The following is a 26,131-nucleotide window of genomic DNA, read 5'->3' on the forward strand; positions in this document are numbered from 1 at the left end:
TACCTGTTTGTGACGGGGAGGGGGGGTGGCTGTAAGGTAACCGGAAGTGGATGTTTAAAACTACGTTTGATCGATGGCAGATCTGCGTGCGCACTCACCGGCAGACGAATGGCCACCGCTGGTAGCTCTAGGCTCCTGTCTCAACTGTTTGTTGTTATAAAAAGCATTCAAAACAGAACCCCCAACGTGTGCTCCTGTTATTTATTCTTTTTAATCAGCACTGGACTGACCAATTTTATATATTACCGGGTCGTATAGCATTGAGATTTAAAAAACAAAACACAAGATAAATAATTAATTATGGGCATATGTTGATCGTTAAGGGTCACATACGAATAGAAAAATAGGCAAGCTTATTAAAGCAACATAGCTATGCAGTCATAATGTAGATCTATATATACTCAAAATAGTTAATCAGTATTCTATGGATTCATGTTTTAAGAACCGTTGTTTACAACAGTTGAAAGTTTGTCTAAAAATAGTAACAAGTGATTTTATCCCTTCGATTGGTCCCTGTAAATCACATGACAGGAAATGTACTAAAATTAGTTTCCGTATGGTTGAGTAATCCCGCATCATCTGTTTTTCTCACTTGAGGGTCGCGGTCAAATCCGTACTGCCACGATCATAGCGCGCATGCGCGAATTTCCGAAGCAGCAGTTCCTCCGACGGTGACGGCTGGCAGATGATATTTTTCTCCACGGAAATGCACGATTCGGTCGAGGGTATCCGGTGAATCATGGACGGCGACCGGCTGCCCTGGTCGCCCCACATTGTACTCATCCTTGGAAGATAAACCGATGACCTGAGAACCGGCGGGTCACACAGGCAGTGGACGCAGAATGACCAGCAGGCCATCTCCTCTGTGGGACTTAGGGTCGGCTGGGCAGGGGACGCCACCACGCTGTGATCGCGGAACCCGAACAGTTTTCGGATGATGCAGATGACCCGCCATCGCAGCTCCCTCCTGACCAGCAGGTAGACCCAGGGGTCAAGGATGGGGTTGAACGAGGCCAGCCTGGTCATGAGCAGGTAGTAGCTGCTCACGTTTATGTAGCGTATGACGTCTGTCTGACAGATGATGGTAAAAACCTGACGGAGAAAAAAAAAGATGAGCGTAAAAATGACTATACACGGCTTTCAGTATTGAAATTGGATCTTTATAGACCCGCTTCTTTATCTTATAAGCAAGTTACATAAAAAGTTATGCTACACTTTCGACCCTGACGGTCAAATTGGCAGATGAAGTAAAGTTCACCTGTTTCTGTAACCTCGGCATATGAAGGGATAGCGTGATCAGTACTATGTGCAAGCGACTTTACTTTGCTTTACGTGAGTCAGGTACCCATTGGAGCTGAGTGGGCTCAGAGAAGTCCTAAGGACTCAAACACAGGATCCAAACTCAATACTTTCGAGTTATCAGTTGCACGCTCTACCATCCGGACACGCAGTAACATAAGTTACAAATTGATACGCTTAATTCTATTTTAAAGTAAATTCAATTTTTCATAAAGTAGTAACTATGTAGGATATTGCAGTAGCTATTTGAATAAGAAATAATACATTAGACTAGAGGCTAGATGAGACATGGACATCGCGCGATCTAACAGAAAGAGGAAAATGAAGTATTGTCTGAGCAGTACCCTAGGTAACGGGCTCTAGTCGGTAAAAAGTTCACTAAATCCTCAGTTCTGATGGTTACCTTACCTTATGTTAAGAAAAGTAAAGACGGATGGGCATAGTGCTGACCACACTATCCCGTTAGATGCGGTGGTCATGCAATTAGATGAATTTTACTTCACCTGCTCTAACAACAGGTCCGAAATAGTATAACTACCTTTTTTTTAAATTTTACATTTGAGAACTGGAACAGCAAACATGACCCACACCGTTTGAAGACACAGCACAACCATGCGCCCCCCCCCCCCCCCCACAGTTCAAGACACAGACGAACCATGCCCCCCACCCCCACATACCAATCATGGCCCCCACATACCAATCATGCCCCCCCCCCACACACCACACATACCATGCCCCCCCCACATCACACCACATATACCAACCATGCCCCCCACACACACCACCCCACACAGACCTACCATGCCCCTCACATCACCCCACACAGACCTACCATGAGCGGCATAAAGCAGGCTGTGAATACCACCGTCACCCCAATCAACATGATCACCATGTGCAGCTCCGCAAACCTCTGTGCCAGACTTCTGTACCGCTTAATCCCGTGGGTGGCACTCAGCGCGTTCTGTCGCTTCTTCAACGCCATCACCGTCACGATAACAGCAATGTTGCAGATGAAGGTGGCGATAATGGCGATGAGGGATATAATAGCGTACATAAAGTTAAACGCCATGTCTTTAGGCTCACGGCTTGTGGAGTTAAAAAAACACCAGGTTTTCGGAAACTGTACCGTGTTGTGTCCTAATCCGAGTAACGGCAACACAGCAATGAGTATCGACACCAACCAGCTGATTAGAATCGCGTATTTGGCGAAAGATTTCGGGAGTTTGCAGTGGTAGGCGTATGGATGACATAGACAGATGTATCGTTCGATCGCCATGGCGCAGACTAAAAACATGGTGGCGAATCCGGCGAAGATTAGCATGAAGGAGAAGTAATGGCATAAAGGCATGTCGCTTTCTAGTTTGGTTCCCGTGGCGTAGATGGTGATGACGACGGGGGAGGTGGCGCATGTGCCGACGAGGTCCGTGAAGGCCAGCCCGGCCATAAGTTTGTAGAAGACCGTGCGTTTTTGTTCCGGTGGGGAGGTGGCCATCAGGGCCAGGGCCAAAACGTTGCCGGCCACCCCCGCGGAGAACATGAGACCCGATGCCAGGATGGTCCGGTTTTTGATGGTGTCGTCTGCTGAGGTCTGGTTGAAGACCTCCGAGAGGTTGTCTTGGAGGTAGATCAGTGCTGTGGCGGACATGTTGATGAGAGGTGTCATGTTGATGACAGGTGTCATGTTGATTGACTTTAGAATTTGCTGAGACAATTGTTAAAAGTGTCGTGTAAACCAAGTCATCTCTAAAACTATAATTTGCTGTCTGTATTTGAGGTCTTCGCATAAAATATCTTAGTTTGTATTCCTTTTGGGCTTTTTCGTGGGAACTAAGTGGTCACATTCCCGCTTCAGTTTATCTGTCGCCATGGTGATTCTGGAAACATACAAATAATAACATTATTATTTTTTAGTTGACATAATTATGTTACAAACAAAAATTGAATGATTTCATAACAGGTGTATGTGTTAGTCATACAAGTCATAAAAATACATTGCCGGTTCAGTTTAGTTACTTTAACACCCATCATCACGTTGGTGAATAAACACCGCTAAGCCGCCATTAAGTTTTATGACACTTTTGATAAGATTATTTTAATTTTTAAAAAATATGCAGTAGTTTTTTTTTGTTTCTTTATAATTTTTCGAACACGACTTTAAAGAAACTTGTAACCATGAAATCGGCATACACTTACACAATACACTTTATCACCCCGCTGTGGTATTGATAAATAAACCTGTAAGATAAGTTTATACCCTATCCCTAAAAGCCCCAAAGTATTGTTTATATAGACTCCATACTTCATGTTGTGGGGCTGTTAAGTAAACAGAGTTGTGCCACATAAGTTTACCAGCAATCGTTGTGTTGACCTTATCAGATCTACCTACCGACGTCTCACCATTGTTAACACAATAGGTGACTGTTGTGTGTGGGAGTACGTGATTAGTTGGTTGAACTATCGCTGTAACAAGGCTTATAGTCCAGAGTTTCTAATGTAGCATAACACAATAGGTGACTTTTGTGTGTGGGAGTACGTGGTTGAACTATCTGTATAACAAAGCTAACAGTCCACCGTTTCTTTAATGTAGCATTACACAATCCCGTTATGTGTACGTGATTACTAGGTTGAACTATCTGTATAACAAAGTTAACAGTCCACAGTTTCTAATGTAGCATTACACAATAACTTTGTTATACAATCTTTAAAACAAGAACAGTGGTACATCGATATACTAGTGCCCCGACATGCGATATTTTTAGAAACGAGTTGTCGAGCGAGCTAAAAAAATTTTGACATAAGAACACAATTTGAGATACGAGTAACCGGATTAGCGGGTTTCACAGTTCGTGGAAAAGAAAAAGAAACACCTCGAGAAAGTTACAACGGATTGTACATCGGGGCTATTTAACGACACTTACCTACCCTATATTATGTTATTAAACAAAATTTGTTGTGTATACATTCACTTTTCCTTATTTGAAAACACTTATAGAAAAACAACTGGGGTGGCATTTTGGTGCTGGAACGGATTAATAGCATTTCAATTATTTTTATTGGGAAAAAAATAACTTTGAGATATGAGCAATTTGACATACGAGCAAAGTTACGGAAATAATTAAACGCGTATTTTCAGGTACCACTGTATTATGGTCCACAGTTTCTAATGTAGCAGTCCTCGTTAAATTTGTTACACAATCTTTTAATCAAGCATTATAATCCAGTTTCTAATGTAGCATTACGCATGACACAATTTCCAAAATGAGAATTGCACAATAACTTTGTTATACAATCCTTAAAGTTATATATTTTAAAATTTTATGTAACATTAACTTTCACATATACGCAGTTATAAGATTAGATCAACATATATAATGTCCTTTTGTTACTGTTACTTTTTTCTTTGTTAGATTATCGCATGAAAAAAGTCTTACAAATGACAGTGAACACACGAAAAGTTTGTCATCTAGAAATATCTAAGAAACAAATCTTATTGTTAACAATTGCCAGTAAGATTACTTAATCTCTAAAAACACATCTTACAAATTTTAATAAAGGCGGGCGATTACACAAATAAGTTAGGTAAAACTATCGTAACAGCAGGCTAACCATTTCGTACACGGATATTAAACACAGAACTATAAATATCAAACAATGACCATGTCTGTTACGTGCCAGTTGCCATTGTACACAGTATATTTGTTTCCGGTTACAGTTTGACAGGTATAGAGTGTGTTACGGGTGGGTGTGTAGTGACACATGAGGTAATCTCTATCAGGGTTATAAAACTGTTCCGTTTTCTCGAGATAAGAAACAAAGTGCTGTGACGTCTAAGGGCGATTCGAGTTCAAAGTCAACGACGTTTTCCTGGTCCTCGATACAACGAGATGAGTGGGTTGAGTCAGCGTTTGATGCTTAATAAAGAGAAAGTATTTGAACTTCGTTCTTTAGACTAGTGGCTTAAGTAGTAACAGGGTTTCTCCGTGCAATTAGCATTGAAATTGTTTCGATTATCTTAATTTCTTAACTAATTCAATCATGTCTTTTTAATGTTTAGATTGGCTGTAATCGATTCAGAATTTTAGCTGATAACCGAGGCTCGATACTTTAACCCTAAACCACACAGTTACATTGATGCTGGGGTTTTGGGTAAGGTGGTATTTTAAACAAAACCGAAAATAACAGCTTTAAGTATTGCGATGTTAAAGTAAATGACTGTAATCTTATATTTTAAATGTCTTTGCGCCTATTGGTTGAGCTATAGTAACAAGACGGAGGTGTGTAGGGATTATACAATGGTATAACAGTGGTGTAACTGGTTACGATGACGGGAACTGATCTTCTCCACGAGAGAATTTTATTAAGATTGTCGCCCTAATTTCTTCTTCTTCTTCTTCGCTCTTTTGTGTAACGTTGAACGGGATTTCTCCCAACACAAGTAAGTATCACGTGTCAACATGTTATGCGCTATATGACCTTAACATTTAATTGATTTTTTTTCTCAGAGCAACCTATTTGAGCATGGGACGGCGTGGCCTTAGCGGTACAGCTAAGCTACTAACACGCGTCTCGAGTTCGAATCCGGGTGCAAATCATAAAAACGTCTCTCACTCCCTTTACCCAGCTCTAAGGGTTACTGTTAGGGAAAGTAAATGGGACTGGGCATAGTGCTGACCACACCATTCCTACATATGCCGAGGTTAAAAAAAACATCGTTTGGTCTACCGCTAGGCCACGGTTAAAGTCCAGTAACTGGGTGCAACCCCACTACCCCAACTGTGTCTACCCACCTACGACAATGCAGGTTTGATATTGAAGAAACCCCACCTACAACAATGTAGGTTTGATATTAAAGAAACCCCACTACCCCACCTGTACTTGTCTACCCACCTACAATGCAGGTTTGATATGGAAGAAACCCCGCCTCCAAGAATGTAAGTTTGATATTGAAGAAACCCCGCCTACAAGAATGTAGGTTTGATATGGAAGAAACCCCGCCTACAATGCAGGTTTGATATTTAAGAAACCACACCTACAACAATGTAAGTTTGATATTGAAGAAACCCCACTACCCTAGCTGTACCTGTCTACCCACCTACAATGCAGGTTTGATATGGATGAAACCCTACTACCCCACCTGTACTTGTCTACCTACCTACAACAATGCAGGTTTGATATTTAAGAAACCACACCTGGCCCATGTTTTACCTTCCTATTAGAGACGGGCAGCTGGCTGCTGAAGTTGATTACAGGTAAGTAATTAAAGCCCAACCGTGGATGGGCAGTCCATCTATCCAGTGGGGGGGCAGAGCTAATAAGTGCTGACTGAGGGTAAAGGGTTCGTGTCCACATATAGATTTTATAAAGGAAGTAGAGACAAGGAGGACTGATGTCCAACCACAGTAGTTCTATCAGAGAGGTCGACGTTCACGTACGCAATGCTAAAAGATTAGATAAACATGATTGATGACTTTTGTATTATCACTGTGGATGTCATCTTGTTAGTTACCGTTTTTTTTTTGTAAATCTAAAACCCCCTTCAGGAACGAAAATCATGTTCACTGTCTAACACACCCTGATACACCTAGGCCTACTACTTTAGCCATATTCTGTAGCATGGTCTAGTTAAACTCCACCCATATGTCATATGTGAGATGGTCTAGTCCAGACCCACTCATATACGTAAGTAGTTGGATGATAAGTTAAGGTAACAATATAATATGACGACTCTCAATTATCGTAAAGTCGGTAAACATTTCTAAACAAGAGGCATTTTAAAACTAACGAGCCGGCCCGCGGCATAACATACGCCGCTATTTAGTTGTTTCTAATTTTCAATAATTCATAATTTGTGAATTCGACAGTACCAACGCTGCCACTGAAAATATTTCTTTAAAACACTATAAGTAGCTCGTTAAGGACCATAACCCCCCCCCTTCCTTCCCCCCCTCCCCCCCCCCTACGTTTAAAATCGTTGGCTCTGCTTGTAAACATTTAGAGTGAACACAGTTCACTAAAACCATGTAGGGGTGGGGAGGTAGGGAGAGCGTTTGCAGCTTGTTTTCTAACGGCTCGAAGAAGAGAATTATATATATAGATGATGATTGAAACATATTTTACCGAGGGCGTTTATATAGGATTTCTGAACCACATTGCTCTAACTCAATATTTTTTCGCTTATGTTTTAGATTGATACACCATTTCGTTCAAAATACACTAAAGTATTTTTAAAATATGTGTGGCCATATCTCTTAACATTATTACACAACAATTTCGTTCACCAAACGCTTAATATAAAATCTTAATAAATAAAATCTTTTTTTTAGAACATTTTACAAACTTAGAGTTAGAATAGTCGGGTTCTTACTTATATATATATATATATATATATATATATATATATATATATATATATATATATATATATATATATATATATATATACATATATGCCCTGTAGGCCTATATATTCAACTAGGATGACGAATAGAAGTGTGTTTTAATTAGAGCTACTTTGATTTCAGGTGTGTTTACAAACACGGCTCCTATAAACGGCTCTTGTAAATGGGGAGCCTCCCTGGGGAGAGAGAAGAAAATAAATAAACAGGGAGGTAACCGGAACTGACGTAGATGTATGCCGCGATGACAACACGATGCATAATCATCAGCCTCCACCTGATCCAGGTCTGCTACTCGTTAGGAAGAAATTACACTAACAATAAGCAGAAGCGCCATTTACGTGTAAAACCTACATGTATACGTGCATATATACATACATACATACATTATATATATATATATATATATATATATATATATATATATATATATATATATATATATATATATATATATATATATATATATATATATATATATATATATATTCTATATATAGGCCTGTACATACAAGTTAGATGCGTATGCAAAGAATATTTTCGGTAAGTTTTTAATTTTTACTCTATATACTTTAAATATAAGTATTTCTCTTTTTTTCTGTATATATGTTGTATAAGCTTTGATATCAATCGACATTATCGCTAATATGCGCCGCACGACAAAAAAAATTGATTTATCTGTCTGTTTTAGACATGACACAGCAGATTGCATGGCGCCACTTGCCCTCCCCACACTCGTTCAAGGAAGGCACCGAGTCTCCGTCAGCTGCAGAAATAGTATCGGAGCACAAAATATTATTTGCCCAATCAATAGTCTCATTAGCTCGACAAACCATGTGTACATGTACACCAATACAGGGGAGGTAATTCTCATTCCCCTGGGGAAGATAACTCGCCATCTGCACCCTGTGACCCCCTTGGTTCTTGAAGTTGCTGCACCTCTATATCTAATTCTGCAACATTTCCGAAAACTACGAATCGCACTTTAACTTGACTGAAAAAAATTGTACGGATACATCAATGCATCACTTTCATATATTTTTTTTAAACTCGTTTTTTTATCCAATCGAAATATTATGTTTTCGACCGTGTTTAAAAAAAATATTGATAATAAAATATTGTTTGTATAAAAAAATATAAAAAATAATCATGTTTTTTTTTTTTTACACGTTACAACAAAACGCTTTCAACCACTTTCCCGTACTAAAAAGGAACCGATTGTCTCCCATGGACAATTGAGTAAACAGCAGTCATGTCCCCTACTATGGCGCCAGACATATTCCGACCACTTGAGCTGCCGAAAGCGTCCCGCGGTGTTTGCGTGGTCCGTATCTCGTCTGCTCCACGTCTGGCAGCGCGGATGGAGGGACGACGTCCGACATCGGGAGAGCACCTTTCCGTCGTGCCCGAGTTCTGCTCACCTGCACACAGCACGTGAGTCTCAGAACGGACGGCCGCCGTGCTGCACCGCGGGAGACAACCTATACGTTGTCGTTAGACCTACTCGACTGTTTGTTAACTGCCACTCAACAATCGGCCAAAAAGGCTGCAAACATAAATGTAATTCACCCCCCCCCCGCCCCACCTACCTTTGGTTTATTTCCTAACCACCGAGTCGAGGTGAAATTATTATTTTTAAAACACTGGAAAGGCAATGCCATTTCGAATTCGGAAAAAAGTTCTCAGACGTTTTTTTTCTCCGGAGGAGGGGTGGGGGGAGAGTAGAGGAGAAGGTGGCACTTGAAACTTCCAAGCTTCCCAGAGTTGGTAGGGGGTGGGGTTGAGCGGACAATGGTTATATATACATTTTATATTATTTTCGTCCGGGAGATTGAGTGGACTCAATCTGTCCCTAATCCCATCTCTCGGCTAAGATGCTAGAAAAATCCATTGATAATGTCCACTTTATCATGTTTAAACATGAACATTAAAAAAAGTAATTATCGTTAACTGGTTTAACCTTAACTGATCTACCACCCCCTCCCCGTCTAACCCTCACCCACATCACATCCAGTGGTATTCCAACATGCTAGTCTTTTAAAAGATCCTATTCCAATACGCCCACCCGGTATTTCACCTGTATATTCAGGTAACAACGTCTCACCTCATCCCATAGCAGCTGACTCGATCAAACACGTAGAAGTAGCTATAAATACACATTTTACACCAAAGTCACGTGGCATTGTTTACATCAACAAATGGACGATGATGTGGACATCTGTCAGGTTAGGTCCCAGCTGGGGCAGCACACCTGACAACAGAGGCGTAGCGACCCTTCCCGGCGCCCGGGGACAAACTTTCGATTTGCACCCCCCACTCAAACATTTGATTTGCTCCCCCCCCACCACCCTCAAACTTTCTATGTGTTTTTCCAGCCCATTTTGGCGCCCCCTAAGGTCGTCCCCGCGATTTGCACCCCCATTCAAACTTTTGATTTGCACCCCCCACCCCCCCTCCCTCAAACTTTTGATTTGCATCCCCCTCAAGCTTTCAATTTGCACCCCTCCCTTCAAACTTTCAATTTGTTTTTCCAGCCCATTTTGGCGCCCCCTAAGGTCTCCGCCCCCCCCCACCTCGCTACGCCTCTGCCTGACAACATCGCTGATCAATCACTTGAACACGATATCGATCACGTTCAACATGGTCGACCATAAGAATATTGGACCTTAGCCCATCTGACTAGAAAGCTGGGTACAGTTGTGTAATTAGGTGTGGGAAATGTTGAATGTTGAGCTGGAATCTTAAAGCATTAACTACGCTTGACATTTCTCATGAGAGGTAGTGTCTGCAGTCTATAATCTTTTAGCATTCCAAACGTGTAGCAAACGACGTATAATCATCATCATCTTTTCTCGTTCGTGCGAGAGATACATGGGGCTGATGAAGTAGAGTTCACCTGTTTCAATGACCTTGACATGTGACGGATAGTGTGGGCTGCACTATCCCCAGCCGACTTATTTTCATTAACGTGAGTCAGGTACCCATCAGAGCTGGAAGGACTCAAGGACGTTCTACAGACTCGAGCACGTGATCCGAACTCAAGACATTCGTGTTACCTCTACCATTCGACCACACCGTCAACCATCATAGTAGCATGACAGCTATTCATTTTCAGCTTTCCCCAGCTTTTGTGGTGTATATATATATATATATATATATATATATATATATATATATATATATATATATATATATAAATTGCATATATATATATTGCTTATATATATATATTGCATATATATATATATTGCATATATATATTGCATATATATATTGCATATATATATTGCATGTATATATTGCATATATATATATATATATATATATATATATATATATATATATACATGCAATATATATATATATATATATATATATATATATATATATATATATATATATATATATATAATTTCCTTTGCATTATTTCAAATCAGAAATACTCTAACGCTACCTCTATGATGTAGAAAAGTCTCTTTTTTTCCATTCTTGCTGGTCGGTCTAAGAGCTAGAACATGTCCTCCATTATACCCACCCCCATTATTCCAGTTGTATAAACGTGTTAATGAGTCGCAATTTGCATCTTGCGTGATGGCTGACATCGAGACATGAAGACAGAACCATAAAAAGACATGGGCCATATCTCACCTCCCCCCCCCTCCCTACATGCCCCCAACCTCATCGTGTCTGTCCAGGATTTTTTCTAACTATTGTTCAAACACGGAATACAAACCCAATTCTCAATTGTAAAATGTCCTCGCAATAAAAATACTTGTATAATTATCTAACTATTCTTACGATTATAAAATGAAAGGAACATTTAGTAGATAAATAAAATTCTTTAAATAAAACGTGAATTGAGAAACAGATTACTACATTTTGAGGCAAGGCACTCACTAAAAAATTAAATAGTCACTGTCTCGGCAAGAGTAGAGTTTCTTCCAGGCATCTCTTCGAACGAGATGGATTTTATATAGTAAACATACACTTTTACTAGTGTCCGTCCGTTCCGTCCCCCCCCCCCCCCCCCCGAAAAATGTTGACAGACCCCCCCCCCACCCCCCGAAAATTTCAAGTGCACCCCCGGAGAAAAAAGTCTGGAAGAAACACTGGGCAAGAGTAATTCAAGTTTTTCTTTGAGGCATCTCTTCAGGTGGGTGGGGGGAATGAAGCACCTCTACCACTCAGAGCCCACTCCCTCCCTCTCACAAAAAACCAAACGAAGAGATGCTTGAAAGAAACTCTGATTTGAAGAAAGAGCACTCAGTATAATTGGTGTTTCACAGTTTCATGAGAACAGCAGCATTGACTTTGAAAGTTAAAATATTAGAAATTATGTCGTAAGAAACGATGACAATACCATCGATGATATCAGAAACTTTCAGAAACTAGGTGATATGACATTATGAATTAACTAGTACCATCTCACACCGGAGTGTCGCTAGCTGCTTTACACGGGGTGTCTTTAGCTGACATAGAGGAATCGTAACACAATCATGCGTCTGACGTGACCTGTGTCAATTTCTGTAACAATTCTCTAGGACCACATAGCTTCAATCGTCGCCCAGAGGCGTAGCGAGGGGGGGGGGGGAGCGGGGGGGGGGGGACATATGTCCCCGGGCGCCGACCTGAGGGGAGGCGCCAAATTGAAAGTTTGAGGGGGGGGGGTGCAAATGAAAAGTTCGAGGGGGGGGGGTGCAAATCGAAAGATTGTCCCCGGGCGCCGGGGAGGGTCGCTACGCCTCTGTAGTCGCCCCCCCCCCCCTCTCCCTACCCCACACAACATTTAGCCTCCATTTTATTGTTTTTTTTGTTCTCGTTGGTTTACTGTTCTGTATTTTGTTTAGTTATTTTGTTTTAAATTTTGTTCTCTTTATTTCTTATTTGTGGAATTTTTTTTTCTGTATTTTTAGTGTTAATTTTTTTAGTGTTTTTGTATTGTTTATTTTTCCTGTATGTTTTAAATGTGCTTGATCTACATGCAGTTGACAATGTTTTTTAATAAAATAAAGGAAATCAAGAATCATATAAATGAGATGTAAATAATGTAGTTATGTAGCTGATAATTATTTAAATAACATTTATTATTATTGTGCTTTAATTACAACAAAATTTGTTCCACCCTATTTGGTCTATGTGCCAATAAACCCGTTAAAGTTAAGCATGAAAACAAAAGAATGTTTAAAGTTGGTAAATCGAGTCGAAGCTAGTTCAAACTCCGGGTGACCGTAATTCGCTTGCTTTTTTTTGGTTCCGACATGTTCAATACCTGTCGTGATTTGCTGTGAGCATGGTATAATTACGTGGTTTTTTAATTCTTGGCGGGGGGGGGGGGGGGGGGGTGAAATGAATGTACATCCTTTTAGGAACATTTTGGGACATGTGGTGAAAGGAGAAGAGGAGGGAGTTGAAAAAAAAAACGGCTAAATATTCATGACGTATTTTTTTTTAGATCTTCACCCCCCCCCCCCCCCCCCCCCATGAAAATGTATTTCTCCAACAGCATTTGAATAAATCCAGTCAGTGTTTTCATTCATTAAAATTTGGTACGGTGAAATGGTCTCGTAACTAGTAATGAAAGGTGTGACCAACAGCATCGTTTGGGAACCTTTGCAACTGATCAGAGTGTCACCTTGACCCCATCGGTTTTGTGTAAATATTTAAAAAACTGCCATTCAAAGTCGACGTTAAGGAAATTCTATTGTAACAGTAGATGTCTCAATATTTAAACTACCAAAACCAAACGAAAAAAAAAAAAACAATACTCAAAGTTTTGCGCACACAGAGAAAATAAAACAACGCATGCGCAATCAAGCAAAGTCGTTCTGTAAACATTGGGTCTCCCTCTAAAGTAGTCTAAAGCCATTGTGGCAACATTGGCGAGAAGTGAGATCAATGCCCGATAGTTTGGTTTTACTCGGCCGCTAAATGGGGTGAGGGGTGGGGGTGGGGGAAAGTGTAGGGCTCGTAGAGGTAGGCGAGTAAACAGAAAAACAAATTAAATATGAAACAGTCAATTTGTTGAGAGGTATGGGGGACGGATCTGCAAGCTTTATGTACATATATATATATATATATTTTTTTTTTCTTTTTAACCTTATATGTTATTACTAAATGGGGGGGGGGGGGGGGGGGGGCTATGTTACTGATTATGCTATCGTTTTAGTTTGTTCTATAACAATAGGGTTATTTTTTTGTTTTTGTCTCAGCTGCTCTAAATATTGTTTGAGCTGCTATTTCTTTGAATATATTTGAATAAATTATTTTTTTGTACACACCTCCGAGGGCCATTTATATTACATTTTTTTTTAATGTTGAAATCGATGTGTGTGTGTTAGGAAACTGGTTACGTTAGGTGCTTGGGCCTGTCATGGTTAGGATTCGTTATTTGGTCATATTCGTCAGGGAGATTTAGTTAGTGCCTGGATAGGACTAGGGATTAGGGTAAAGTTTTGGGCTAGGGAAGAGATACTTGGCAATAATTACCTCGCGGGTTTACATGGCATGATTGAATAAATCATTTCCCATTTCCCATAGTGGTGTGTTTGGTTTCCGTACGTTTTGGTTTTAAAGCAATTCAACATAATGTTGATTCGAATGTTGTTGTTGTTGTCTTGAGTGGTGTGGCTAAAATTACTCGAATTTTCTGATGTTTTTTGGGTTAAGGAAATGAAGAAACAGAAGTGTTACGCTAAAAGTCTTTGTGTAAAGGGCCATAATCTTGGTTGTCTGGTTGAGGGGTACTCTTAGGAGGAGTCTTACTGTGATAATAAATGGCCATTTTGTATGTGGGATGGGGAGATGGGGAGATGGAAAGAGGGTGGGGGTGAGTGAGAGAGGGAAGGGTGCTAGATCGATTTGCGTGAGTGAGATGGGGAGAGGTGCTACGCTGAGTGTGGTTGTGGGTGAGGGAGGTGTGCTTCATTGTGTGTGGGTGTGGGAGATAGGGGAGGTGTGTAACATTGAGTGTGGGTGTGGGAGATAGGGGTGGTGTGGGACATTGAGTGTGGGAGATAGGGGAGGTGTGAGACATTGAGTGTGGGAGATAGGGGAGGTGTGAGACATTGAGTGTGGGTGTGGGAGATAGGGGAGGTGTGAGACATTGAGTGTGGGTGTGTGAGATAGGGGTGGTGTGGGACATTGAGTGTGGGAGATAGGGGAGGTGTGAGACATTGAGTGTGGGAGATAGGGGAGGTGTGAGACATTGAGTGTGGGAGATAGGGGAGGTGTGAGACATTGAGTGTGGGTGTGGGAGATAGGGGAGGTGTGAGACATTGAGTGTGGGTGTGTGAGATAGGGGTGGTGTGGGACATTGAGTGTGGGAGATAGGGGAGGTGTGAGACATTGAGTGTGGGAGATAGGGGAGGTGTGAGACATTGAGTGTGGGTGTGGGAGATAGGGGAGGTGTGAGACATTGAGTGTGGGTGTGGGAGATAGGGGAGGTGTGAGACATTGAGTGTGGGAGATAGGGGAGGTGTGAGACATTGAGTGTGGGTGTGGGAGATAGGGGAGGTGTGAGACATTGAGTGTAGGTGTGGGAGATAGGGGAGGTGTGAGACATTGAGTGTGAGAGATAGGGGAGGTGTGAGACATTGAGTGTGGGAGATAGGGGAGGTGTGAGAAATTGAGTGTGGGAGATAGGGGAGGTGTGAGACATTGAGTGTGGGAGATAGGGGAGGTGTGAGACATTGAGTGTGGGAGATAGGGGAGGTGTGAGACATTGAGTGTGAGAGATAGGGGAGGTGTGAGACATTGAGTGTGGGAGATAGGGGAGGTGTGAGACATTGAGTGTGGGAGATAGGGGAGGTGTGAGACATTGAGTGTGGGAGATAGGGGAGGTGTGAGACATTGAGTGTGGGAGATAGGGGAGGTGTGAGACATTGAGTGTGGGAGATAGGGGAGGTGTGAGACATTGAGTGTGGGAGATAGGGGAGGTGTGAGACATTGAGTGTGGGAGATAGGGGAGGTGTGAGACATTGAGTGTGGGAGATAGGGGAGGTGTGAGACATTGAGTGTGGGAGATAGGGGAGGTGTGAGACATTGAGTGTGAGAGATAGGGGAGGTGTGAGACATTGAGTGTGGGAGATAGGGGAGGTGTGAGACATTGAGTGTGGGAGATAGGGGAGGTGTGAGACATTGAGTGTGGGAGATAGGGGAGGTGTGAGACATTGAGTGTGGGTGTGGGAGATAGGGGAGGTGTGAGACATTGAGTGTGGGAGATAGGGGAGGTGTGAGACATTGAGTGTGGGAGATAGGGGAGGTGTGAGACATTGAGTGTGGGAGATAGGGGAGGTGTGAGACATTGAGTGTGGGAGATAGGGGAGGTGTGAGACATTGAGTGTGGGAGATAGGGGAGGTGTGAGACATTAGTGTGGGAGATAGGGGAGGTGTGAGACATTGAGTGTGGGAGATAGGGGAGGTGTGAGACATTGAGTGTGAGAGATAGGGGAGGTGTGAGACATTGAGTGTGGGAGATAGGGGAGGTGTGAGACATTGAGTGTGGGAGATAGGGGAGGTGTGAGACATTGAGTGTGGGAGATAGGGGAGGTGTGAGACATTGAGTGTAGGTGTGGGAGATAGGGGAGGTGTGAGACATTGAGTGTGGGAGATAGGGGAGGTGTGAGACATTGAGTGTGGGTGTGGGAGATAGGGGAGGTGTGAGACATTGAGTGTGGGAGATAGGGGAGGTGTGAGACATTGAGTGTGAGAGATAGGGGAGGTGTGAGACATGGAGTGTGGGAGATAGGGGAGGTGTGAGACATTGAGTGTGGGAGATAGGGGAGGTGTGAGACATTGAGTGTGGGAGATAGGGGAGGTGTGAGACATTGAGTGTGGGAGATAGGGGAGGTGTGAGACATTGAGTGTGGGAGATAGGGGACGTGTGAGACATTGAGTGTGGGAGATAGGGGAGGTGTGAGACATTGAGTGTGGGAGATAGGGGAGGTGTGAGACATTGAGTGTGGGAGATAGGGGAGGTGTGAGACATTGAGTGTGGGAGATAGGGGAGGTGTGAGACATTGAGTGTGGGTGTGGGAGATAGGGGAGGTGTGAGACATTGAGTGTGGGAGATAGGGGAGGTGTGAGACATTGAGTGTGAGAGATAGGGGAGGTGTGAGACATGGAGTGTGGGAGATAGGGGAGGTGTGAGACATTGAGTGTGGGAGATAGGGGAGGTGTGAGACATTGAGTGTGGGAGATAGGGGAGGTGTGAGACATTGAGTGTGGATGTGTGGGAGATAGAGGAGGTGTGAGACATTGAGTGTGGGAGATAGGGGACGTGTGAGACATTGAGTGTGGGAGATAGGGGACGTGTGAGACATTGAGTGTGGGTGTGTGGGAGATAGGGGAGGTGTGAGACATTGAGTGTGGGAGATAGGGGACGTGTGAGACATTGAGTGTGGGTGTGTGGGAGATAGGGGAGGTGTGAGACATTGAGTGTGGGAGATAGGGGAGGTGTGAGACATTGAGTGTGGGAGATAGGGGAGGTGTGAGACATTGAGTGTGGGAGATAGGGGAGGTGTGAGACATTGAGTGTGGGAGATAGGGGAGGTGTGAGACATCGAGTGTGGGAGATAGGGGAGGTGTGAGACATTGAGTGTGGGTGTGGGAGATAGGGGAGGTGTGAGACATTGAGTGTGGGAGATAGGGGAGGTGTGAGACATTGAGTGTGGGAGATAGGGGAGGTGTGAGACATTGAGTGTGGGAGATAGGGGAGGTGTGAGACATTGAGTGTGGGAGATAGGGGAGGTGTGAGACATTGAGTGTGGGTGTGGGAGATAGGGGAGGTGTGAGACATTGAGTGTGGGAGATAGGGGAGGTGTGAGACATTGAGTGTGGGAGATAGGGGAGGTGTGAGACATTGAGTGTGGGAGATAGGGGAGGTGTGAGACATTGAGTGTGGGAGATAGGGGAGGTGTGAGACATTGAGTGTGGGAGATAGGGGAGGTGTGAGACATTGAGTGTAGGTGTGGGAGATAGGGGAGGTGTGAGACATTGAGTGTGGGAGATAGGGGAGGTGTGAGACATTGAGTGTGAGAGATAGGGGAGGTGTGAGACATGGAGTGTGGGAGATAGGGGAGGTGTGAGACATTGAGTGTGGGAGATAGGGGAGGTGTGAGACATTGAGTGTGGGAGCTAGGGGAGGTGTGAGACATTGAGTGTGGGAGATAGGGGAGGTGTGAGACATTGAGTGTGGGAGATAGGGGAGGTGTGAGACATTGAGTGTGGGAGATAGGGGAGGTGTGAGACATTGAGTGTGGGAGATAGGGGAGGTGTGAGACATTGAGTGTGGGAGATAGGGGAGGTGTGAGACATTGAGTGTGGGAGATAGGGGAGGTGTGAGACATTGAGTGTGGGAGATAGAGGAGGTGTGAGAAATTGAGTGTGGGTGTGGGAGATAGGGGAGGTGTGAGACATTGAGTGTGGGAGATAGGGGAGGTGTGAGACATTGAGTGTAGGTGTGGGAGATAGGGGAGGTGTGAGACATTGAGTGTGGGAGATAGGGGAGGTGTGAGACATTGAGTGTGGGAGATAGGGGAGGTGTGAGACATTGAGTGTGGGAGATAGGGGAGGTGTGAGACATTGAGTGTGGGAGATAGGGGAGGTGTGAGACATTGAGTGTGGGAGATAGAGGAGGTGTGAGAAATTGAGTGTGGGTGTGGGAGATAGGGGAGGTGTGAGACATTGAGTGTGGGAGATAGGGGAGGTGTGAGACATTGAGTGTAGGTGTGGGAGATAGGGGAGGTGTGAGACATTGAGTGTGGGAGATAGGGGAGGTGTGAGACATTGAGTGTGGGAGATAGGGGAGGTGTGAGACATTGAGTGTGGGTGTGGGAGATAGGGGAGGTGTGAGACATTGAGTGTGGGAGATAGGGGAGGTGTGAGACATTGAGTGTGGGAGATAGGGGAGGTGTGAGACATTGAGTGTGGGAGATAGGGGAGGTGTGAGACATTGAGTGTGGGAGATAGGGGAGGTGTGAGACATTGAGTGTGGGTGTGGGAGATAGGGGAGGTGTGAGACATTGAGTGTGGGAGATAGGGGAGGTGTGAGACATTGAGTGTAGGTGTGGGAGATAGGGAAGGTGTGAGACATTGAGTGTGGGAGATAGGGGAGGTGTGAGACATTGAGTGTGGGTGTGGGAGATAGGGGAGGTGTATGACATTGAGTGTGGGAGATAGGGGAGGTGTGAGACATTGAGTGTGAGAGATAGGGGAGGTGTGAGACATGGAGTGTGGGAGATAGGGGAGGTGTGAGACATTGAGTGTGGGAGATAGGGGAGGTGTGAGACATTGAGTGTGGGAGATAGGGGAGGTGTGAGACATTGAGTGTGGGAGATAGGGGAGGTGTGAGACATTGAGTGTGAGAGATAGGGGAGGTGTGAGACATGGAGTGTGGGAGATAGGGGAGGTGTGAGACATTGAGTGTGGGAGATAGGGGAGGTGTGAGACATTGAGTGTGGGAGATAGGGGAGGTGTGAGACATTGAGTGTGGGAGATAGGGGAGGTGTGAGACATTGAGTGTGGGAGATAGGGGAGGTGTGAGACATTGAGTGTGGGTGTGGGAGATAGGGGAGGTGTGAGACATTGAGTGTGGGAGATAGGGGAGGTGTGAGACATTGAGTGTGGGTGTGGGAGATAGGGGAGGTGTGAGACATTGAGTGTGGGAGATAGGGGAGGTGTGAGACATTGAGTGTAGGTGTGGGAGATAGGGGAGGTGTGAGACATTGAGTGTGGGAGATAGGGGAGGTGTGAGACATTGAGTGTGGGTGTGGGAGATAGGGGAGGTGTGAGACATTGAGTGTGGGAGATAGGGGAGGTGTGAGACATTGAGTGTGAGAGATAGGGGAGGTGTGAGACATGGAGTGTGGGAGATAGGGGAGGTGTGAGACATTGAGTGTGGGAGATAGGGGAGGTGTGAGACATTGAGTGTGGGAGCTAGGGGAGGTGTGAGACATTGAGTGTGGGAGATAGGGGAGGTGTGAGACATTGAGTGTGGGAGATAGGGGAGGTGTGAGACATTGAGTGTGGGAGATAGGGGAGGTGTGAGACATTGAGTGTGGGAGATAGGGGAGGTGTGAGACATTGAGTGTGGGAGATAGAGGAGGTGTGAGAAATTGAGTGTGGGTGTGGGAGATAGGGGAGGTGTGAGACATTGAGTGTGGGAGATAGGGGAGGTGTGAGACATTGAGTGTAGGTGTGGGAGATAGGGGAGGTGTGAGACATTGAGTGTGGGAGATAGGGGAGGTGTGAGACATTGAGTGTGGGTGTGGGAGATAGGGGAGGTGTGAGACATTGAGTGTGGGAGATAGGGGAGGTGTGAGACATTGAGTGTGAGAGATAGGGGAGGTGTGAGACATGGAGTGTGGGAGATAGGGGAGGTGTGAGACATTGAGTGTGGGAGATAGGGGAGGTGTGAGACATTGAGTGTGGGAGATAGGGGAGGTGTGAGACATTGAGTGTGGGAGATAGGGGAGGTGTGAGACATTGAGTGTGGGAGATAGGGGAGGTGTGAGACATTGAGTGTGGGAGATAGGGGAGGTGTGAGACATTGAGTGTGGGTGTGGGAGATAGGGGAGGTGTGAGACATTGAGTGTGGGAGATAGGGGAGGTGTGAGACATTGAGTGTGGGTGTGGGAGATAGGGGAGGTGTGAGACATTGAGTGTGGGAGATAGGGGAGGTGTGAGACATTGAGTGTAGGTGTGGGAGATAGGGGAGGTGTGAGACATTGAGTGTGGGAGATAGGGGAGGTGTGAGACATTGAGTGTGGGTGTGGGAGATAGGGGAGGTGTGAGACATTGAGTGTGGGAGATAGGGGAGGTGTGAGACATTGAGTGTGAGAGATAGGGGAGGTGTGAGACATGGAGTGTGGGAGATAGGGGAGGTGTGAGACATTGAGTGTGGGAGATAGGGGAGGTGTGAGACATTGAGTGTGGGAGATAGGGGAGGTGTGAGACATTGAGTGTGGGAGATAGGGGAGGTGTGAGACATTGAGTGTGGGAGATAGGGGAGGTGTGAGACATTGAGTGTGGGAGATAGGGGAGGTGTGAGACATTGAGTGTGGGAGATAGGGGAGGTGTGAGACATTGAGTGTGGGAGATAGGGGAGGTGTGAGACATTGAGTGTGGGAGATAGGGGAGGTGTGAGACATTGAGTGTGGATGTGTGGGAGATAGGGGACGTGTGAGACATTGAGTGTGGGAGATAGGGGAGGTGTGAGACATTGAGTGTGGGTGTGTGGGAGATAGGGGAGGTGTGAGACATTGAGTGTGGGAGATAGGGGAGGTGTGAGACATTGAGTGTGGGAGATAAGTGAGGTGTGAGACATTGAGTGTGGGGTGCAATAGGGGTGTAGGGGTGCTATGTTGAGTTATTATCGGTGAGTGGGGTGGGGGTGCTAGACAGAACTAGACAAGAGAGGTGTAGGGTGCTATAGTGAGTCTGTGGGTGAGTGAGATGGGATGTAGAGGGGCTATATTGAGTGATTGTCGGTGTGAGAGGGGTTGATAAAAAATTGGTGAGAAGGGGTGGGATGTGTGAATGAGGTCTAGAATGCTACATTGAGTGTGTGGATGAGTGAGAGAGGGGTAGTGTTGTGCTACATTGAATAAATTGCCAAGAGAAACATTTCTATGCACAACGCCCCTCGACGCCATAATAAAAACAAGAATGTAATTTTCATTACATCAAGAATTACACTGGATATATTGTCAATAGGTGGCGCCCAGATAGCATCGCACGTGACACATGACAACAAGCACATGGTGAGCAGCGCCCGTGTGTCAGTGTCAGCTCCCGTGGGGGGCACGGGCGGGGGTGGGGGGAGGGGGTGGTTCATCTACTCACGTATACAACAACCCCGTGCACATGTCACTCGTTACACCACACTCTCGTGTCCCGCTGTGCAAAAGTGTCATTGGCTGGTAAGTACTCACGTTCACACAGACCCGGTGTGCATGCGCGTGATGGTTCCTCTGGGATTAGCTGGATGGGAATATTCCAGAGCTCCGGGCGCTGCAGGGATGGACCAGATACACCCCCACCCCCCTACTCGTCCCCCGGGATCATCCCAACCTTTTTCTTGACAACCGGATGTTCTTCCGGAGCCATTGATTGGGTGTTTATGTAGATGGACTAAGTGATATCTAAAATAAACATAAATTTGACAACACAGCTCTCAAATAAAAACAATTACATTACTACGGTAGATGGACCACAATATAATTAGATTACACACACACACACACACACACACACACACACTCTTAGGAAACAGGATAATAACAATTCATTTTTTTCCATTCGGGTAAGGCCTTCCGGATAACTTTTTGAATGTGTAAGACAATGGGGTGGGGGTTGAATGGGGCAAAAAAAACAACTAAACTAGAGTGATGTTAATTACAGATGATCCTTAACATTAAAAACAGTCGTATGAATGCAAGCAGCCAGGCCTTACCCGAATGGACAAAAATGAAGTTGAGAAATTTAAGTTTTATGCTGTTATTTTTTAACAATAATACACACGTTGCTAACTGTCTCCAAAATCAAGGCCACACACCCCCTCCCACCGTACATTAAGCGGGCGTGACGTCATTCAAGGATGATTCCCCCCCCCCCCACTAGAGAAACACACAACTTCCTCCCCGTGTATGAACAATGATGAGCAAGTGCTATAGAGTTGACAATGGTGCCAGAAACCGTGAATGGACATCACGGTGCTAACCCACTACACCACACCCGAAGAGATGATAAAAGAAACGTGTGTTGAACATTATTACTCAGCTTTTGGTGGATTAGGGCCAGGACGCAATTTACACGATCTAGCTACAGAGCTGTACTCAACTTTACAACATATGACAAAACTAACACGATCAAGCTACACAACTATGTTAATGGATGGCTGCGTTTATTGAAAATATCGGGTGGCCAGAAAAGTTTGCCAACACGGTGGAAATAAGCCAAGCAATCCCATTTTCCTAGGTATCTGACGGGAGTGGGTATCTGTCGGGAGTGGGTATCTGACGGGAGTGGGTATCTGACGGGAGTGGGTATCTGTCGGGAGTGGGTATCTGACGGGAGTGGGTATCTGACGGGAGTGGGTATCTGACGGGAGTGGGTATCTGTCTAGTAAGTCGGGAGTGGGTATCAGTCGGGGTGGGTATCTGACGGGAGTAGGTATCTAGTAAGTCGGGAGTGGGTGTCTTGTAAGTCGAGAGTGGGTACCTATCTAGTAAGTTGGGAGTGGGTATCTAGTAAGTCGGGAGTGGGTATCTGTCGGGAGTGGGTATCTGTCGGGAGTGGCTATCTAGTAAATTGGGAGTGGGTATCTATCTATTAAGTCGGGAGTGGGTATCCAGTAAGTCGGGAGTGGGTATCTAGTAAGTCGGGAGTGGGTATCTAGTTAGTCGGTAGAAGGTAGGACAAGCCTAACAAAACCCAGTACATATTATTACAACCAGACAGGTACTTGATTAGTACACCTAGTGAAAATAAAACATAGGTAAGATTTGTACGTAAATAACACCCCACACACCCCACACCTGAGGGGAGGGGAGTTAACATTTTTGCTACGTCATGCTACGTGGGGGGAGGGTTGAGAAAAGTGGCGTTACTTTTGTTTCCGTTTTCTACTAATATATTTTAAAACAAAAATAATAATGGGATAATGTTAGCTGTTGTTAGAATTAGGGTCAGCTGGGACGAGATGAGGAGGGGGCAGTGTTTCTTCCAGACTTTTTTCTCCTGGGGGGGGGGGGGGGCATTTGAAATTTTTGGGGGGACGGGACAGACTAGAATTTCCGGGGGGGGGGGGGGGGCGGACACTATTAAAAGTATATATTTTCTATATAAATTCCATTTCGTTCGGGGGGTTGGGGCGGTAGACTTTCTCGGGGGGGGGGGGGGGGGAGATACCTTTTCTCATACTAGGGAAAGTAAAGGCGGCTGGGCAAAGTGTTAATCACACCTTCCCTTCATAAGCCGAGGTCAAGAAACATATGAACTCATCTTAATCTGCTCCATGGATTGCTAGATCTAAAGAGGATTCTTAATATATGTTTATTTTAACATAGCGAAAAAGTGCCTCCACCTCCAAAAACTGGAAAGGTCGGTGGCGCTTTTCACAACAGAAAACGACATATTCTTCTATACTACTTTCTAGTTGAAACTAACCCGTCCAAAGTATAACAGATCTTTTATTATTTTTTTTTTGACCTTTGCGGTTGTAAGATAAACACACAGATGTGAGCGGTATTGAAAATTTTACAACAAAAAGTCCAACAGGAAGTTAGGCACGTTTCTGTCAATCTAATTTAAGATCAAACTTTTTTTTAGGTCTTATTGGGAAGGTAAACTCAAGTTAGCTTACAAGCGGTCAATTTTCATGCTTGTAAAACACACTGAAGCTCTAGCTATCTTTTTAAACAGTTTTGTTGTTTTATTTAAATTTAAGACAATAAAGAAATACCAACAAAAACACGTACTTACCATATTTGTACTTGAGATATCAAATCTAAAACACACGAGTTTTATTTTTTTTTAATCCGTTTCAGTCAGAAAAAACAAACATCTAAAAACTTGAACTAAGATGTAGCGAGTTGACACAACATTAGGTCATCAAACACGACAGGTGTCGTCGATGCTGACCTACATACGTGTTCCCCTCATCAACCCCCCTCCGCACGAGACACGTTACGTCACCTTGACTGCACGAAGCTGGGCAGACGATAGCGCCGTCCGTTTTATTCGGGTTCCCGCCGCAGCCGTGGAGGAAGCTGATCGTCTGCTGTTGTTCTCGCGGCAACGTTCATTACCCCGCTGTTTGTTTTCTCGGCGAAATTTCTGGAACATATACCCGGCATTAGGTAATCTCTACACCGCCCCCACCCCTACCCTAACCAGGACAAAAAAAAACGTAAACTGCTAAATGATGTGGACGTTGATTAAAAACCAAATTTCAGAATTTGGCTCGCCAAGGGGAAATAAGCATGTCGACAACATATAGTAGACCTATAAATATCAAGTGGTTTCATTTTTAAAGTTCTTGTACAGAAACGATATATGTTTCAGACTTATGTCTATGTCTATTTATTAAGCTAATATTACAAAGTCCCCTCCTGTGTTAGATTAATGAAATTGCATTTTATTTTCGACTAGAAACTAATATTAAACAGAATAGCATTACTTTAACGCGAAATATATAAGTTTAACAAAGCACATGACTTAGCATTCCAGCAACTGCAGCCAAATCCTAACCATTACAATTAAACGTTAAATGGTGGTGAGACAAAAATAGAAAAACGAGAACATGAGCTGGCTTTTACCTCACATTTCCATAGTTTGTTGAAGCCTTGCCATAGTTTAGTACTAGCAGTAATGAATCTACCTTCTTCTAATCATAGCGTGACGAAGATCTTCACTAGTGATTACAACGGCATTGAATAGACACTAGAGATAATTTTGTTTAACAATTTTATGTTTCAATACAAAAGAGTCTCGTAAGTAAAACATTAGTAACTATAGTAACACGCATTAGAAACACACTTGTTAATTGCGCAGTTCGTCTTGATTAGCAACGGCTGAAAATAAAACAGGGGATAGGAGCTGAAAGATTGGTCTGTGGTCGATTTGTTTTATCTTCTGCGCCGTGCAGTTAATTCTGCGAGCGGGGATGTCATGACTAGCAAAAAAAAAAAGCCCGTCCCAAAGCTACGAGCATCGGAATAAATTTATTGCGTTTTTTTTAAAACGATGTTTATGGCAATTAGACAACTTTTTACCCCCGAGTGTAACAGAGCGGTTTGTGTTCTAGGGTGGCCTCGGGAGAGATCGTCTGGAAAACTCATATCGTTTGGATTTTAAGAGAGGTGGTTGTTCTATATAGGTGGGGAAAGGGTCTTGAAACACACATTCTTGTGTTGTACTGTGGTGGTGGAGATGGTGTGTGTGTGGGGGGGGGGGGGGAGGAGGGAGATGTCTATAAAACGCACCACATCAACTAAAATAAAATAAAAAATTCCCAAAATGCAATGCAGCGTTCCACTTAAAGCTGTTGTTTTTCCGAACACATGACCCCCTTGCAGCAACGGAGCGGAGCATAGAGTGCAGACTGGTGCATTTAGTGCACATTGCTGTATAGAGTACACACTACTGTATAGAGTGCACATTGCTATATAGAGCGTACTGGTGCAGTTTATGGAACCAACAGCACACAGCTTGCAGTAAAACAATTTACCTTGAAAAGGTAAAAGACGTGTTGGGGAACAGGTAAATAATAAATATTTCATTAGCTGATTGATGATTACTTATCAGGTTTAATCACACCACAATTACGTAATAGGTATTGACACCAACTTTCAACGTCGAGACTGGCTCATATATATATATATATATATATATATATATATATATATATATATATATATATATATATATATATATAT

The 26,131-nt window shown here is 43.9% G+C and overlaps 1 protein-coding gene across 2 annotated transcripts; it reads right to left on the reverse strand.

Moving 5' to 3' along the window:
* Nucleotides 1–277: 277 nt before the first annotated feature.
* Nucleotides 278–24,251, reverse strand: LOC131944191 (prostaglandin E2 receptor EP4 subtype-like). 2 transcript variants are annotated; one of them, XM_059304721.1, is made up of 3 exons: nucleotides 24,177–24,251; nucleotides 2,132–3,173; nucleotides 278–1,092 (listed from the first exon to the last, which is right to left on the reverse strand). In XM_059304721.1, exons 2-3 carry the CDS (start codon nucleotides 2,978–2,980, stop codon nucleotides 589–591), a joined length of 1,353 nt encoding a protein of 450 aa, XP_059160704.1. In that variant the 5' UTR covers nucleotides 2,981–3,173; nucleotides 24,177–24,251; the 3' UTR covers nucleotides 278–588. The 2 variants fall into 2 exon arrangements, with proteins under 2 accessions (XP_059160704.1, XP_059160703.1); XM_059304720.1 differs by lacking the exon at nucleotides 24,177–24,251 and adding an exon at nucleotides 4,956–5,022.
* Nucleotides 24,252–26,131: the final 1,880 nt, after the last annotated feature.

Source organism: Physella acuta, unplaced genomic scaffold (assembly GCF_028476545.2).
Source record: "Physella acuta isolate Inbredline_101_S28 unplaced genomic scaffold, ASM2847654v3 ptg000485l, whole genome shotgun sequence".
In the NCBI taxonomy this organism is placed as follows: domain Eukaryota; kingdom Metazoa; phylum Mollusca; class Gastropoda; family Physidae; genus Physella; species Physella acuta.

What these genes read in the sequence shown, in the direction of transcription:
- LOC131944191 (XM_059304721.1), bottom strand. Translation starts at nt 2,980, where the DNA reads ATGACACCTGTCATCAACATGACACCTCTCATCAACATGTCCGCCACA. An exon ending in CCTGCTTTATGCCGCTCATG is followed by an intron (nt 1,093 to 2,131) that starts GTAGGTCTGTGT and finishes TTTCTCCGTCAG; the next exon opens with GTTTTTACCATCATCTGTCA.